Here is an 18,716-nt window from a genome sequence, read left to right as displayed (position 1 = left end):
ACACACACACACACACACACACACACACACACACACACACACACACACACACACACACACACACATACCCACCCACCCACCCACCCACTCAATCACTGACACACACAAAGCCCATAGCCTCAGGACAGACCCCACACTGACTGCATGCCAACCTACTCTGGTTGGCACGCCACATACTGGCAACCAGACTGGACACACACACACACACACACACACACACACACACACACACACACACACACACACACACACACACACACACACACACACACACACACACACACACACACACACACACAGCTGCCTCTGACACACACACATACACCCAGCCCATGGCCCCGGCTGCCTCAGATTTTCACAGATATGAAAAGAGAAGTAGGAGAGAAAGAGGGAAGGAAAGAGAGAGAGGGAGGGAAAGAGAAAGAGAGAGGGAAAGAGAGAGACAGGGAAAGAGAGAGAGGGAGGGAGGGAAAGAGAGAGGTCTTGAATGACTTAATAACGGTTTCCGGTGGCAGTGCTCCTGTTGCTATTTTTGTGGCCTCAGGATCAGAGAGACACACCAGACAGGAAGGACTGGGGCCTGCCCCTCTCTTTCTGACTCCCCTCCTTCTATCCATCCATCCTTATCCCTCTGTTTCTCTCTCGCGTCTCATGTATCTTTTGGTGTATTTCGTCACTCTCTTCGTCTTTCCATCTCTCTTTACCTCCCTCCTCTTTCTCCATCTCTCCATACACCCATCTCTGATTCCATCTCCATCTCATGTCATTTGTTGACATCACTTTTGGAGACAGCTAATTCCTGTCAATGTCAATATTTTGCTGGTCTCTTACATGTAATGTGAATGACTCCCTTATATAGTGTATTGCACAGAAGGCTGGTGGCACCTTAATTGGGGAGAACAGGCTCGTGGTAATGGCTGGAGTGGAATGGTATCAAATACATCAAACACATGGTTTCCATGGTTTCTATGTGTTTGATGCCCTTCCATTCGCTCCGTTCCAGACATTATTATGAGCCGTCCTCCCCTCAGCAGCCTCCACTGGAGTATTGCGTGTTTAGATTTTAAATGAGGGTTTTTTCACACACTTCTACTTCCTGTCAGCTGACTCTCACTTCCTCCTCTCCTCCCTGGCCTGCTTCCTCACTACAACTGTCTACATACACTGGCCAACACACACACACAGACATACACACACAACACTTCTGGAGAAGAGGAACAGAAACTGCGGGCGTGTGTGTCAGAGGCTCTAGTGCCACACGTTAACCGCAATAGGATTGGCTAAAACCACAAAAAAGGAAGTACTGGTCTTTCCAAACCCAGAGTTAAAGAAAACACGGCTTAGAGAAATATACACAGAAAAATATGTGAAAAACAAACTGGTTGGGCCTCTTCTCTCCTGCTCTCTTACACATTGTTTGAGTGTTGTTTGCTACGTATGTGGAGGCATAATGCCAGTGATTTCACTGTGTGATGACAGTTAGCATGTAGCCTATGCACCGTGGGTGTATGTGGTACCATGAGAGAAGACTCACCTGGTATCTGTGTGTGGTGTGTGGGGTTGCTGAACTGGGCCGGGTTCAGGCCGGGCCGGGGATTGGGAGTGGGGGCGTGGTGGTGATGATGGTGAGGGGGCGTGACCCTCATGGAGCTCCGCCTTAGCTGCTCCAGCTCACTCAGACGCTCGGAGAAGGCCAATGCTCCCGTCTTCACATCCTCCAGCTTCTGTCTGTGGCCTACACACACACAGGCAGAAACGCATACACTCTCCATCAATCAATCAATCAATCAATCCCTCTGTCTGTCTGTCTGTCTGTCTGTCTGTCTGTCTGTCTGTCTGTCTGTCTGTCTGTCTGTCTGTCTGTCTGTCTGTCTGTCTGTCTGTCTGTCTGTCTGTCTGTCTGCCTGTCTGTCTGCCTGTCTGTTAACATGTTTTTCTTTCTTCTTTTTCTTTAGTTTGAGGTCTCAGTTCTAATTACAATATGAGATTTTTCCCTATTTGGTTTCATGTTGAGTGATATGAGGGGCCAGACTGAAAGGACATAATGATGAAGAGAGTCCTCATCAGACCACAACAAGACAGCACGAGAGAGAGAGAGAGAGAAAAGAGGGGGAGAGAAAGAGACCAAAAGAGAGAGCGACAAAAGAGGGGAGAGAGATAGACAGAGGAAGAAAACGGAGACAGAAAGTATCCAGCCAGCTAGCCAGCCTCAGCTGTGAAAAACCATCACTCGTCTTCACATTCCCACCCACACACACACACGACTGGCGCACTGGGAGGAAGTGGTGCTGTAACTGGAGCCTGTGTCTTAGCCCTTTGAAGCGCGGGCCAGAACCTAGAGCCAGCCAGACCCTCCACACACACACACACACACCTAGAGCCAGCCAGACCCTCCACACACACACACACACACACACACACACACACACACACACACACACACACACACACACACACACACACACACACACACACACACACACACACACACACACACACACACACACACACACACACACACACACATTGAGCCTGCCAGCCAGACCCTGGATCGTTGCACGGCGCCCAACACCAGATTCCCGACCAGAATAACGGACCATCAGGGAATAGTCCCGTTAACAACCACGAGACACAGGTGTGATGAGTCTTCCAATCAACACACTCCCAGAACTACAACCCAGAACTAATGCAACTACAAATCCCATACCACTCTAATGGTAATTATGGCCATGATGGTCAGCATGATCATGATAATGTAATAACAACTTGGATAATAATGATGAGGATAACTATGCTTAGGATGCTTTGTCTTCCATTGTCTTGGTGCAATCCTACGCCGACGCTCATCCTTCAACCGACAGGGTCATGTGACGTTGATGTTGATAAGTGCGATGATGAGGATGAAGGTGGTACTCACGGCGTGGTTCTCTGGGCCCGTCCACGGTGATCTTGATAGCTCTCTGGTAGGTGGCCACCTGGGGAGGGTTGGTGAACACCGTGATGGTCAGAGTGAAACTCTTCCCTGGAGGAGGACAGGAAGAGAGAGTGAAAATATGTTTTAATGTGATCATCTACACAGAAAACCTCTTGTGTCTCACAACAACCGCTGGCATGGGCCTCTATTTCCCCTGCATACCCCTCCCTCTTCCCCCATGTTGGTCTGCACCTCCCTGAAGCATGCACTCCCTCTCTCTCCATCTACCTCCCTCCCTCTATCTCAATATACCCCAGGTCTGGATAAGACATTAAGATCAGCCTGACACAGAAATAACCCAGAGAGACATCAGAGAGTCAGACAGACCCTACGGCTCCACACCTATTTACTGCTCATAAACACACACAGACAAACAGAGTGTGTGTGTACATGTGTGTGTTTATTATACGTTTAAATGAGTGTGTGTGCGTTTTTGTGTTCGTGTGTGTTTATTATGCTTGTGTTCGTTTGTGTGTGTGGGAGCAGACTTGGCTGGTGTAGCCGCCGTGTGACTAATCCAGTCAGAGGGTCTGGTGATGAGAGGACAAGGCTGACAGTCAAAACTGTGACTGTGTTTCTGTATAGATCTATGAATCTGTGTGTGTGTGTGTGTGTGTGTGTGTTTGTCTGTCTGCATGTGTGTGTATATCTGTGTATCTCCGTGTGTGTGTAAGTATAGAGATTCCTAGGTGAGTGGAGGAGACAATCACATCTGTGTGTGTTTTTCTTCCTCAGGCTCTGTACCTCAATGCATGGTGATGAGTGACGGGCATATGCTGAGAGGATGTGCACACACACACACACACACACACTTGTCACCCACCATGGAGGTATGGGCGCCCAGGGGAGGTGGTCAGAGGCTGTGCCAAGGCTGGAATAGAGTTACCACACACAGACCAGCCTACGCCAGCTAAAGCCCTGGCTACTGTTACTCACACACACACACACTCATACACACACACACACACAGTCTTGTACAGCTAACCTTGTGGGGACACACAGTTCAGTCCCATTCAAAATCCCATAACCCTAAACCTAGCTCCAAACCCTAAACGTAATTCTAACCCTAAACCTTGTGGGGACGAACAAAATGTCCCCAGTTGGTAAAATGTTTGATTGATTACTATTCCGTGCACACGCACACGCACACACACACACACACACACACACACACACACACACACACACACACACACACACACACACACACACACACACAGGTACTCAGCTGTACTGTGGAAGTACTCAGCATCACTGTCCAGACCACACACAAGCAGGCAGCCAGGACTATTCTCAGAGTCTAGAGAAGCTATGAGATCACATCCCTATCCCACGTTTTCTATTCAACTGTGTTTGACTGCCCAAAGAGAGGCAAATCTACTAATACAGTAATATTCACCATAATGGGAAAACTGTCCATTATTCATCATGTAGTACTAACTATTTTTCTAAAGTAAGTTATTGTAGGATAATTGAATTGCAAAATATGATGATATTTCACAATCACATTTCCGCTTTTCCGCAAAGATTGCTCATTGTCTTACATCAGACATAGACACACAAAAAAAATCCTCCTCTCTTTTCTCCATATGTATGCAGATATCACACGCACACGCACGCACACACACACACACACACACACACAAGTATTAGTGTCTGTGACGGAGACGTTCTGTCTGAGAGGCAGACGGGAAGAAGACAACACAGCTAGAAAACATCCCCTGACAACGCTGTGTGTGTGTGTGTGTGTGTGTGTGTGTGTGTGTGTGTGTGTGTGTGTGTGTGTGTGTGTGTGTGTGTGTGTGTGTGTGTGTGTGTGTGTGTGTGTGTGTGTGTGTGTGTGTGTGTACACTATACTGCGCATGTGTTAGGATGTGAACAAGTGTGTGCACATCCAAACAACTTTGTTTGCAAGAGAGAGAAAAAGAGAGAAAACGAGAGAAAGAGAGCGAAAGAAAGAGATAAATATGTCTGAGATTGTTTGTGCCGTTTTGCCGCCCAGTAACTCACTGCTCCTATATCCAGAAAGAGAGGAGAGTGGGAGGAGACAGAAAGACAGAGGAAGAACAGCTGTGGTCTTTGTTGCTGGTGTGCTATCTGTAAGAAAGAATCTGAGAGGATCGGTAAGTGATAGAGGAGGGGAGAGGTAGAGCGATCGAGAGATAGATAGGATGAGAGAACAGCTGTGGTCTTTGTTGCTGTTGTGTCATCAGTCTGTCTGTCTGATTGGACACCATCAGTGCACATCTAAAAGCTGTGCCTCTGTGTGTGTGTGTGTGTGTGTCTAAGTGCCAAGGCTTTTACCCAGTTTACATTTCTCTGGGGCTTACTGTACACAGATGACTGTTTACTCCGGAACTCTCCATCTGTAATCGCCCCTATCAATGGGATGATTTCTGTGTGTGTGTGCGTGTGCGTGCGCGCGCGTGTGTGTGTGGGGGGGGGGGGGGGGGTTGTTCCGTAAGATTGTGAAACCACATAGTGTGTTTGGTGGGGCTGATAAGTAGAGATGCAGTCAGACTTTACCCTCCTCCTCTCTCCCCCTCCTCCTCCTCTCCCTCCTCCTCCCCCTCCTCCTCCTCCTGTTCAGGTCTAGGCTTGTTGAGTACAGCAGTGTGTTTACCACAGTGGGTCCTATCAGCATTAGCCAATCACTTGTCTTATCTTCCTTCTGAATAAACTTCTGTCATGGTGTGTGTGTTTCCCAGAAGAAAAGAGGAGAAGGAGGAGTGTGTGTGTGTGTGTGTGTGTGTGTGTGTGTGTGTGTGTGTTTAGAATGGTTTATTTCATATTCAGACGTGTGTGTGTGTGTGTGAGAGAGAGATCCCTTACATAACTCTAAACCACACCACCGTAACCACACTAACACTGGGCCACAGCCTACTGAGCTGCAGCCAGACCAACTCTCTGACCACAACCCAACCAAACACTCACCTAGTTTCATCAACGTTCACCACAAGTTCAGACAAGCTCACACATACAGTCATACTGTAATTAACCCTGAGCTGCATTATAGGTCCTGTGGGTGTGTGTGTTTTAAGTCAGACTGGATGGCTGTTTGCGTAGCAGGACAATGGGACAATTGAGAGGTGTGTGTGTGTGTGTGTGTGTGTGTGTGTGTGTGTGTGTGTGTGTGTGTGTGTGTGTGTGTGTGTGTGTGTGTGTGTGTGTGTGTGTGTGTGTGTGTGTGTGTGTGTACAGTAACAGCTAGCTTATGTACAGAGAGGCCTGTGTTTTAAATAGATAAGGCATGACATTTGCCTGTACCTGATTTGGAGTAACTGCGGTTCACCGTCCGTTAGGGACAGAGAGAGAGAGCTATATCAGTGTATCTATATATATATGTGTGCGTGTGCGTGTGTGTGCGTGTGTACCTCGTCCGCTGCGGCCTACGAAGCGCAGGTCGTTGAAGCGAGCCACCTGGTTCTTGAGGGCGGCCGTGGCATTGCGGAGCTCTGCTGAGTAGTTCTCATCGTTCCCTGCCATCACCGTGACCAAGGTACCGTCAGGGATATCACCAAAGGCAACCACCTACGGCAATAGGAGGAGAGAGAGAGACAGAGACACAGTCAGATAGATGGAAACTTTATTGCTTGTCTTGCACATTATAAAAAAAGACAATACATAAACATAATTACACACGTAATTTACATTGAACACTTTACACAAAACATCAATTATCAGGTAGATAGAGAGGCGCAACCTTTACTGGGGACGGGGGGGACATGCATTTTTGCCCCCCCCCCCCCCCCCCCCCCCCCCGTTTTATCATTGGATTGTGATACAAAACGGGGCAACAGTGTGTTTTAGGATGCCTCCGAGCGGTCGGGTAGGCTGTTTGGAGAGTTTATTCGACTGGATAATTAAAAAAATTATAATAATGACCATTATGTCCCCCCCACTTCTAAAACCAAGTTGCGCCCGTGTGTAGATATATGTATTTGGTAAAAGAGGAGCATCTTTAGTTATATTGCAACACTCTATTCCGAGTGTATTCAACTATGTTTATACTTTTAAAAATAATATTGACAAATTATAAATTATAGTACTTCATAATGAATGAATTATTCATTCTGAATCTATTTAGTCTATTTCTCAGTAATTTGTTCCAACCCTGGGTCTACTAAATGGGAGGGCAGTCTGGGCGGTTTTGTGCTCCAGAAAGCCACCCAGACTACAGACTGAATAGCTCCACACCCAACGCAAATAGACCCAGGGAGAGTCATTTTCATATTAACTGTAATCATGGCCACAAATCAGCGTGCAAATGTACAGAGGAGATACCGGGCATGGGTTCTACAGCTCTGTTCTGTTTTTCAACTGAGAAACTACATCTTTAGTCCACACACACACACAACCCCCCTTCACCCACACACACGGCAGAGATGGAAAATACGGGTGTTTGGCAGCCCCAGTATAGTTTACATTCTGGAGGACTGTTGGGGAGCTACGGAAGTCAGACATGAGAGAGAGGTTCGGTGGAGCGTGAAAACGGCCCTGCAGAACAAACAATAATGAGGAAACGATTATAGAGCTCTTCAAGCAGACGGTCAACAACATCCAGACACAAACACACACTTAATGGCAACAACATCCGCCTATGACTTTGTTTATAATGTACATAATGTATACAACTCCCTCAATCTGATTTTACAGTATTTTTCTATGGCTTTTTTCACGCTTCTGTCCTAAAGTGCTTAAAAGTACTTTACTTGGATGATATAATTCCCATTATGGATGCCCAGAACGACATCAGCCTAATTACACAACTGGGAGACATTGACGTGCATCATTCCAATTCTGAGAACTGCATGACAAAGTGAAAAACTGTAAAGGAATAGGCTATGGCTATAATAATATTTTTCTCCAATTAAACGTTTATTCTGTGACCAGGGGCGTCATGCACCCCAAAAATCTGAGGGGGCACAAAATATGTGAGGGGGGGGGGGGGGGTCCGTCTGTAAATTGGAGAATTTTGCGTTTTTCAAACACCTGAAACAGATTTTTCCGGCAATCTAGAGCCATAATCATTATGCTTAATTCTATGTCAAAAATTGTATTTTTCTGCATATGTAACCATACATCTTGAGCTGTCTGTATCCTCCTGAAACTAAATATGCTTCTCTGATTCTCTGCTCAAATCTGGGTAAAATATTGAAAGGAACGTGAGTCTAATTCAGTACATTTAGTAATTGCTTGCTTTTCTAAGTCTATCAACCTTGCCAGCTGGCATGCCAACTAAGATAGTTAGACAAGCTAGCTACTGGAACTTGATTGATAGCCTGAAATGGCTTCTTGGTAGCTAGTTATGAGGTTGGGAGATTGGGTACTGCTCATGGACAGTTATCAAGCACCATCTCACACACACGGCAACCTGAGCGCCAAGTCTGGGACCAAAAGGCTCATTAACAGCTTCTACCCTCAAGACTGCTGAACAGTTCATCAAATAACCTCCCAGACTACTTGCATTAACCACCTTATTTTATTCAACAACAGAAATTTGGCACAAGCTCGATGTACACTCATTGGACAATAACCACTCACTCATACATACTACAAAGACACTTCAACACATACACACCCAAAACACAGACACGTGTATATTGACGCAACTCACACACACACACACACACACACACACACACACACACACACACACACACACACACACACACACACACACACACACACACACACATTCCTTCACACTCTTCACACTCTTCACACACATACTGCTGCTACTCTCTGTTTATTATCAATTCATAGTCACTTTACCCCTTCACCTACATGTGCATAATACCTGAATTACCTGGACTAACCTGTACCCCTGCACAATGACTCGGTACTGGTACCCTTTGTATATAGCCTCGTTATTGTTCTTTTATTTGTGTTACTATTTTTCCATTCGTTTATTTAGCAAATTTTTCTTACTTACTTTTTAAAAACTCTGCATTGTTGGTTAGGAGCTTGTAAGTAAGCATTTCAAGGTAAGGTACACCTGTTGTATCCAGTGCATCTGACAATATATATTTTTTTTATTTATTTATTTGACACACACATACATAGACATTTATGAGAAACGTTGCCATCAGACTAAATTTGCGCAGGAAAACGTTCCTCTATAGCCTCCAGAAATAATTCAAAATAAAACAACAAATATAGCACTACACACACACACACACACACACACACACACACACACACACACACACACACACACACACACACACACTCACTCACTCACTCACTCACCTTGAATGCGATGGGCAGCGTCTTGTTGCACCTCCAGTGTGTGGGTAGGACAGAACAGATGAAGTTGGGGCTGTCTGTCCTCATCAGTTCTCCAGGGTGATCTGACAGCACCTCCACCATGCCTCGGTCTGCAATACGCAGCTTTCCCACCAGGGCGGCGCTACTGCTCTCCTGGGCACCCAGGGGCAGACCCTCACTCATCTTACCTGACAATAGGGTGGTGGAAGGGGGGGTGAAGCGCCGACCAGGTGCTGGGTCTGGAGAAAGATGTAGATGTAGATAAATAAGTGAGTGAGGACACAGACAGACACAACGAAGGCGTACATGCGCGCACACACTATAGAGTCAACAGTATGTCAATAAAGCATATAACTTCGTAAAAGTTAAAAACGAATTTAGGCTATTCACATTTTGAACTGTGCACATCATCAGTATTTTCTATTCTGTTTATCAATGTGCATGTAGTTTCAAGTTGGCCTTCAGAGCACAGAATTATACAAGTTCTCAGAATAGAGAGCAGTGAAATTACAACAGCGGAACCCAACCCTGGAGAGCCGGAGACACGTGAAACCAAACCGTTAAAAACCAGCCAGCGATGCTGTGTCTGACAGGGCCCGGCGCGCGCTGTCGGTCGGTCTGTCTGTCTGCCACTCAGCCAAGCCCACCACAATCGATGCCACATGTTGGCGGTTTGGAACTACCGGGGGTTTAAAAACCGCTGCTGCCTCTCGCTCTTTCAACAGAACTTGGACTAGTGTACCACAGAACTGGACTGAACTCCAACTCTGTGTTGCTCTCATCTAACCATCCAATACTAACAGCAAACCACGCGCTGTGGATGGAAGGATTTATTTATAAACCGTTGATGAGGGGAAGTAATGTGTTTTAATGTGGTTTCCATTAGTTACCACAGTCACAAAGTTAAAATAGTCTGTAGGCCTATCGTAAAACTTCATGAAAACTCAAATGAGCTTTTTGGTCTTAATTTAGGGTTAGGAATAAGTTAGCAGTGTGTTTAAGTTCAGGGTTAAGTTTAGCTTTAAAACCTGATTTTATGAAGATAAAAGATATAAATAGGCGGGGTTTATGACTTTGTGGCTGTGGTATCTAGTGACAACTGATTAATGTAGCCTAACCTCAAGTGTGTGCGTGTGTGTTGACATTTGTGCGTACATTTATATCCGCGCACATTCACACAGCCAAGAAACACACCGAAACCAGGATTTTAAGAGGAAATAAACATAATAATTGGCAGGACGCCAACGGGTTTTTTCTCTCACAGCGAGTAGGCTACAGGCTACATTTGTAACCTAGCATGCACAAAGCACTAAACCACAGTTCAGAGGGAAGTTGAAATCTTGGTTGATAATAATACACAGGTTCTGCCACAGTATGGTGTTGATAAGTTAGACAGGACAAGATGGGTATAGATACCAACACATATTCAACCGTGCGTAAAATGTGAAAATAAGTTAATGTACCGTATTTGGCGTCCCAAAGGAAGACCATTTGCACACCGCAGTAGGATCCAGTTAAACTGACTCTCTGTGGAATATATAGCTCTATGTTTCTTCTGATATTTGCCTCTAAAATTAAACCCGTTGTCGTTAGATGAACTCTCCCAAGGCACGTGGATCAACAGTGGAAATCAGGCGAGAGTCTGAAGGTACCTGCGTGGGCACGAATAAAACTGGGTCTATGCGTTGTAGTGGAGTAAAAGACCTTCGGTTAACAAATGACGCACATCCCGCTAAATCTCGGTGTGTGAAGTCCTCATTCCATGATCCGTGTTATGGACACAGAAACTGAAGAGGCATCCACCGACCAGATACTAAATAAAACCCGACCGTCATCCAAGGAGGTCTCAGGGCGCATTCAAGCGAGCAGCGAATAAGAAAGTCCAGTTGGGTTATTTTTCTCTCTTCTTTTCCTCTTCTGTTGTCCTTCAATAACTTGTGAGTTACTCGCCACAAAAGGTCAACTTTGATGGATGTTCTATGGCTCCCCAATTCGCAATAGGAATCTTCTCGTCTCTATGCGTTCCAACATGGGAGACGGAAAACACGTTTATACTTCAATTTCGCTTTTATAAATATTGTCTGGAATGTCAACGAGGAATAGGCTAGGATGTGTCACTGCAAACAGCCTTATATTTCGACAAACCCTTGTTGAATGCTCCGGTTGTGTATAGAGTTGAGTTGCTGCGTATGAATGAACGTCCCGACAGTGGGAGACAGGGTTTTACTGGCAGTCAGTCCGCAGTGCTGGAATGCGTCCCTCCAGGGTTGGATTTGCATAGAGACAGATCTCAGCCAATGGAATCGAGCAACTACGGAGAGTCCGGGAGGGTTTAACCAATCAGAGCTGTGTCCGTCCAGGGATGGAGAACTGTGGGTTCTTAGGAAGGATCGGGCCAGTCAATGGAATTCCACTTTGGGGCTGCGGTGCTCGATGAGAGACGGACACAGCGGTCGCGCTCTAGTATTGTGGTTCTAACATAAAAGTCAACAGCGTGCATTTGGATGTTGGATACCAATACAAAAACAAAAAACACACAAGAAAATATATTGAGAGGTGGATTCAAATGATTGTTCACAAAAAAACTGCCCAAATCACAATTAGGCCTATGCGTTTGTACACCAAACACACATATTTAGTTGGATATACACTTTAGCCTACCTAATGCCTGATATTTCCTGGATGATTTCTCATGTCGGTGTCAAAACATAGTCTGCATACACCATAACAAAATAAAATGAGTAAATATCCATGCAATAAGTTAGCCAATAAGACATAGCCTATGTGCCTATATAGACGTGCAATAACAGGAAAAGTAAAGAGAGAGTCCCAAATGACTCATCTATCGATGAGGTGGACATTTATACAAAGACAGGCATTCTGCTGAATTCCAGGGCGCGTGTACTGTTCCAGTGGACGTATTGGTCATGCGCTGATTTATTCGGGGAATATGATATCAGCAATAGCCACCACGTCACCGCTCTAACCATATAACCCAGGCTGCATCACATCTGCGAATAGATTATGCCACCGCGACGCATTTTGGGGACGATGTCCCATTTCTTATAGGCCTATTCCCCCTCTATAGCACTATGGCTAGTGTCCAACGTGGTGTGGGTTCAGAGGTTGACGTTATAGTAGGTTCCACAATCCATGCACAACACAGACATACTGAATAAAGTAACCATTGAACAGGGGATGTATTTCATGATAGTGTGACAGAGCGTAAATGCACGTGCTTAAAAAGCAGCTTTCACGGTGTCAGAATGTAGGCTCTCATCCTCAACAACAAGACTTCAAATAAACAGTTATCTGCAAGTAAGCATGAAAGTTACCTTTTGTTTTCCACTGCTGTGGAAAACAACGTTGCCACATAAAGATGGTGGTGTAAAGTAGCGTAGTTAAGTAAAAATACTTTAAAGTACTACTTAAGTAGCCTAGTTTTGGGGGGGTATGTTTACTTTAATGTTTATATTTTTGACAACTTTTACTCCACTACATTCCTAAAGAAAATATGTACTTTTTACTCCCATACGTATTCCCTGACCCCCAAAAGTACAGCATTGGTCAAATCCACGCACCTATCAATATAACTCATTGTCATCCCTACTGCCTCTAATCTGGCTGACTCGCTAAACACCCCTGTCTGTGTACCCCTGTCTGTGTACCCCTGTCTGTGTCCCCCTGTCTGTGTACCCCTGTCTGTGTCCCCCTGTCTGTGTACCCCTGTCTGTGTCCCCCTGTCTGTGTCCCCCTGTCTGTGTACCCCTGTCTGTGTACCCCTGTCTGTGTACCCCTGTCTGTGTCCCCCTGTCTGTGTACCCCTGTCTGTGTCCCCCTGTCTGTGTACCCCTGTCTGTGTACCCCTGTCTGTGTACCCCTGTCTGTGTCCCCCTGTCTGTGTCCCCCTGTCTGTGTACCCCTGTCTGTGTACCCCTGTCTGTGTACCCCTGTCTGTGTCCCCCTGTCTGTGTACCCCTGTCTGTGTCCCCCTGTCTGTGTACCCCTGTCTGTGTACCCCTGTCTGTGTACCCCTGTCTGTCCGTAAATATAAAAACAAGAACGTTGTGCCATCTGATTAGCTTATTATAAGGAATTTCACGTATCGCTTTTACTTTTACTCAAATAGGATCTATGACAATTGAGTATTTAAGTACATTTAAAACCAAATACTTTTAGACTTTTACTGGGTGACGTTCACTTTTACTTGAGTCATTTTCTTTAAAGGTGTCTTGACTTTTACTGAAGTAGGACCGTAGAACACTTTTTCCACGACCGCATAAAGCACCTCCCAGGCCTTGTAGTGTCAGTGCGCAGTGTGGGCGTCGTGGCTGCACCAAATATCAACAATAGGTGGCGGCATACGATCTAAATCACCTCTCTGGCAAATGGAAAGCTGTAACATACTCGCAGGCCTCACTGTAGAGAATTATTTTATATTGCGTGACGATGTAAATAAAAACAGACGATCTTATGTCTATATGTGAATATTTTTGCATGGTGTAAATATGTTGCATTATGGAAATGATTTAACCCCACATTGTAGGCTACTTTCAAATTCAGATCAAAGCAGAAAGAAAATTATTCTGGAATCCAAAATTATGATTTTGTTCTCTCATTATCTCCTGTGTTGAGCTCATTTCGATTGTCCAGTTCGATATTCATCGCCACAGGCTATGTGTCTTTGCCATAATGACTATGAAGTCTAGTCCACCTGTACACGCAGAGCTCAGCAGAAAGTATTCGTCTGATGAGTTTTTCAGTTTGATTTGACAAAGAGAGGTCAGTCTGACAGCCTTGTCGGGGAGTTTTAGAGAACTGTCAGTTTATCTCCTCTCTCCGTGTTTTAAGAACGTATAGCCACAGGGGTGATGATAAAAAATGTAACGGCTTACGCATCCGCCTGACCGGACCGACTACAGTGTCCGTGATGGAAAGTGACTGGCCTTTTTGCTCTATATACAGTAAACACGGTGCAAAGAATCCTAAATTGATTTTTACTGTCCTAACATTTTTTTGATGTTGGATTGATTAATTTAGGCCGTAACGAATAATGGATAATGGTGCGTATTTTTTGCAATGGACACATTCTCAAGGCCAAAACAGTTTTTTTATTAGAAAAACTACAACAAATATTTATGTGGATTCCCTCTGATTAATCAATGTTCCATTACTTAGGAAGTGCTGACATAGGCCTACAGAATAACTGTCCATCAGTTAGGCTTATTTCCCATGCGCTTGTGCGTGTTTAAAAGTATAATTAGTCATCAACTTCACTGACACATCCAAACAGCTTACTGGAAATATGATTCAATGGTGCCGGATAAAAGAAGCAGAAGCTAAATCGCCTACAAAAAAGGCCAGCCACTTGTGACATGGCTGAATAATCATAATAATATATATATATATTTTTTTTACAATAAAACCACATAATGCTCTGAAGTCAATCATGTCCCCTTGAATAAAGCATTATAATTCTGTCAATCAAATAAGTCCGTTATAACCACATTCAATGACTCACGTAGGCTAGTTATATCTCTGTGCAGGTGTGTGTCGTGACGGCAAGGCCCGGGCCAGCCGCCGTTTGAGCATTTGACTGGAAACGCATTTTGTCGCAATTGTTTGTGTTGAAATACATCCGTGGTGAGAGACGGACACAACTCATCTTTACATTTTTTAAATTTAACTAGGCAAGTCAGTTAAGAACAAATTCTTATTTACAATAATGGTCTGCCTGGTTCAGGGGCAGAACGACAGATTTTTACCTTGTCAGCTCGGGGATTCGATCCGGCAACTTTTCGGACCTAACGCTCTAACCACTAGGTTACCTGCCGCCCCGATAATGTTATCTTTTACAATGCAGCACACCACAGCACTTCACGCAGAACCGACCAGCACACCAGATTGTCCCTTAATTTTAAGCAACAACCAAACAATAGGCCACAAATTAGGACTACATTTATGTTTGAAATTTAGGACACAAAATATTTCAAACTGATGAAGCGGTTCTCAACACATCAGTTTAACAGAGTATAAGAGATACATTTGATTGCAAACGGATCCTACTAAATCTATAATTGGAGATTTAATTTATTATAGCCTATTCTAACATCGTCGTATATACATTTAGGATTTGATTAATAAAACACAAAGCTCAGTTAAAATGTCCCCTTGGAGATGTGCTAATAATTAGATCATTGTTAAAAACAATAAAACAAAGCAAATAGCCTATTTACTCCTATATGACACATCAAATTAAATACATTCGATTCTAATTAAAACAAATACAATTTTGTTTTTTCACATGCTAAATAAATGTGATGCAGTCTGATTTTTGAAAGCCGTAGCCGTGAAAATGTTGGTTGCCTATATTATTGAAATAAAAAACCTATAGCCTATAATCACGGCCTAAAATATTCAATCATTAAAAAAAATCGCGATTTCAATATAATTTAAGGAAATATTTCCTCACAAATGAACCGACTTTACTGTTGCCTAAAGGAAGAACTGCTACTTTGAGGCAGGGAGAGTTCTACAAGAGAGAGAGCGAGAGGCTTGTATTTCCTCTCGTCCCGTTCACCTCTGAGCAGCGGTAATCTGATAGGCGCAAACTGCTTGATCAATAATGTATGTAGTCGGCTATCAAATCTATCGATATGCGTCGCGAGGCTACACGCTGCAGCATGTTTGCGCGATTAACTGGAGGCCGCTTCCATTGCATTGGGAAAGAATCAATTCTGGAGAGATGATTGGTTTAAATGACAAGTCATCAGCATAAACAACGGATCTAGCCTACCCATGAACCTATAGGCCTACAGATTAATATAGTCTACCCATGAACCTATAGGCCTACAGATTAATATAGTCTACCCATGAACCTATAGGCCTACAGATTAATATAGTCTACCCATGAACCTATAGGCCTACAGATTAATATAGCCTACCCATGAACCTATAGGCCTACAGATTAATATAGCCTACCCATGAACCTATAGGTCTACAGATTAATATAGCCGAAACATTTTTCGAGGTAAAATAAGAAATATCTTGAGCACATCATTCAGTCTTTTGTTTTTTGAGCATCAGTTAGCATCAAGTAAGGTGAACCACTCAAACCAAAATACAGCCGCAGCACACAGAAATAAAAACTGTTGTATGTTGTATCAATCAAATGTTTCACTCTTGGTTTCTTAACCCCATTCAGGACAACATTGGAAAACAGACTGGAGAAAGAATGAGAGGTGAGAGAACAGTAAACAAAAGAAGATAAAAAAGGCTGAGAGGAAGCGGGTGATGATGATGATGATGGTGGTGGGGATGATGATGAAGATCATGAAGAAATAGCAGTAGGTAAAGATGAGATAAGGAAGATTCAGGGCAAATGTCTTTCAATTTGACAAACAAAGACAAAGACGACAGTGGTTGAGAGGCAGACAGTGATGATGTTGATGATAACGGTGAAGAGGAAGGGGTAGACGAAGACGCAGGTGTAGTAATAAAAGCAGGATAGATTACCAAAGAGCCCATTGCCAGTTCGGCCTTTCCTCATCAGGTACATGGCCCAGGACAGGGGACCGGAGTTGGAGAAGGGCCCAGGATTCATGCTTCGTCTCTGGGTACTTGCGGAGCGAACGGTGGGGTGGGTTTTTAAGACCCAGCACAGGAATATGGAAAGCTAGATCCCCCTCACTCTCACCCTCATCCTTTTATACCCACCGCCCCCCTACCCACCTCCCCCCTCGCCCAAGATATTAGTGAAAAACTGAAAAAGAGAGAAAGAAGGAGAGAAAGGAGGGGAAAACGGATGGCATCCACTCATGCTTAATATATTCCCTCACTAAGCGTAGCCCCGGGGGACTCGGCATCACTCTGCCCTCAGGCAACTCAGACCTGCTAATTTCATTTAGCGACTCAAATGATTTTTCTCTCTCTCCTTTCCTCTCTCTATCGCTCCCCCCTCCATGTCTTTCTCTCATCTCTCTCCCTCTCTTCTTTTTCTAAAGTTCTGACAAACGGTGAAAATAAAGTCGAAGACTTAAACTTGCGAGAGCAGGGGATTGAGTTGGCCTTAGCCATAAAGACTGGTTTGTGTTTTAAGTAATTGTCATCGAGTTTGTGGATCACATGAAAAGGACCATTTTCTCAGTGGTTCACGCCAGAGTTTGGAAACCACACGGTCTTTACACTGGAAGATCTGTAAACCAGATTCGAATGACGGAGACAGTTTGATTTGCCAGTGACAGCTCCTTAGGTGACATGACCACTATGGCTGGTCTCTGGCTTCCTGGAAACCACCTAGCGTGACACGGATCACTCCTCTGGTCTGGCTGAGGTTGGTGCATGGCCACTGAGGTTTCTGGGTCGTCCTCCACACACACACCCCGAATCCACCACTCATAGTCACTATCCCACAGACCTGGGCCCAATGGAACTCTGGGTACACCAGTGGCAGTACCACAGGACACCGAATGTGTGTGTGTTGCAGGGATCTGGTACGCCACAGCAGGTCATGATGGTCTAGTGAAGGCACTACTAGGGACGAGTTTGACAGGATGTGTCGCCTCTGTTACCACACTGTTGCTGGATTCGCACACTGTATTAGTTGGTTGGAACCTCCTCTTCCACTCTGCCAATCTCTGCAGGTCAGAGTTTCTCTTTGGGGACGTGGATTGAACTGTCCCTCTAATCGTCTTTTCCTTTATACTTGTTTATCTCTCTCTTTCTCCCTCTCTTAGGGGACTGCTGTGTTCGTGTCCTTTCTGTCTCTCTCTCATTCTCTCAGTCTCTCGCTCTCGCTCATTCTCTCAGTCTCTCACTCTCTCAGTCTCTCTGTCTCTCTCTCTGTGCCAGGGGCAGTCTGTCCCCTGCTGTCTCTAGAGTCGGGGCCACCCTGAGGCCAGCACCAGGGCCACACTGAGGATCAATACCCACACACTCGCCCCTCCTCACCACCTCCACCCCTCACCTCCACCACCTCCCTGAACAAGGGATCGATGGAGAGATACAGCCTGGGGAAGAGTCTCATAGAGCTTCAAAGAGCTTCTCATCAGTCACTCATCACCCAGTCACTCATCACTCACTCACTGAAAGTGTTAGCAGATTGTTTTAAGTTTATTGTAGAAGATTTACAGAAGTTGGAATTGAATGTTTCTGTAATCAAACATTGTGAAAGCAGTGATAGTGACTCTCAAGTTAAAATAGAGGGGAAATAATTGAGGCTTGCACGTACGCACTCTCACACCTCCTCTATAATTCATGGGGTTGTATTGTTTGGATGCAGTTAACTGCTACTTAAAGGTAATTAATTGATTTTCTGACATATCAGTTAGCAGCACTGCCAAGTGACAGAACAGAGCGGTCCAGCACCTGGTTAACAGACACACACCTTCACATAGCCACACGCACGCATGCACGCACACACACTCACACTCCAGGAATGGGACAAACAGCCCACACACACTCGGTCCAGCTG

The 18,716-nt window shown here is 44.8% G+C and overlaps 1 protein-coding gene across 3 annotated transcripts in view; it reads right to left on the bottom strand.

Annotated features, from left to right (window-relative positions):
- runx1 (RUNX family transcription factor 1) overlaps positions 1 to 18,716 on the bottom strand; it is a 40,485-nt gene that overhangs the window by 4,123 nt on the left and 17,646 nt on the right. For 2 of the 3 annotated variants that reach the window (XM_038998293.1, XM_038998292.1), the window contains exons 3-6: positions 9,227 to 9,483; positions 6,349 to 6,505; positions 2,918 to 3,022; positions 1,535 to 1,735 (exon numbers count right to left, since the gene is read on the bottom strand). In XM_038998293.1, coding sequence (XP_038854221.1) covers positions 1,535 to 1,735; positions 2,918 to 3,022; positions 6,349 to 6,505; positions 9,227 to 9,483 — 720 coding nt within the window. Of the gene's footprint in view, positions 1 to 1,534; positions 1,736 to 2,917; positions 3,023 to 6,348; positions 6,506 to 9,226; positions 9,484 to 10,707; positions 11,419 to 18,716 lie in introns of those variants that run through there. The other variant, XM_038998294.1, reaches the window with a different exon arrangement.

This window comes from Salvelinus namaycush, chromosome 7 (genome assembly GCF_016432855.1).
Source record: "Salvelinus namaycush isolate Seneca chromosome 7, SaNama_1.0, whole genome shotgun sequence".
NCBI classification, from domain to species: Eukaryota; Metazoa; Chordata; class Actinopteri; order Salmoniformes; family Salmonidae; genus Salvelinus; species Salvelinus namaycush.
The sequence above is the reverse complement of the archived record's forward strand: the minus strand, read 5'-3'. Positions and strand labels throughout refer to the sequence as shown.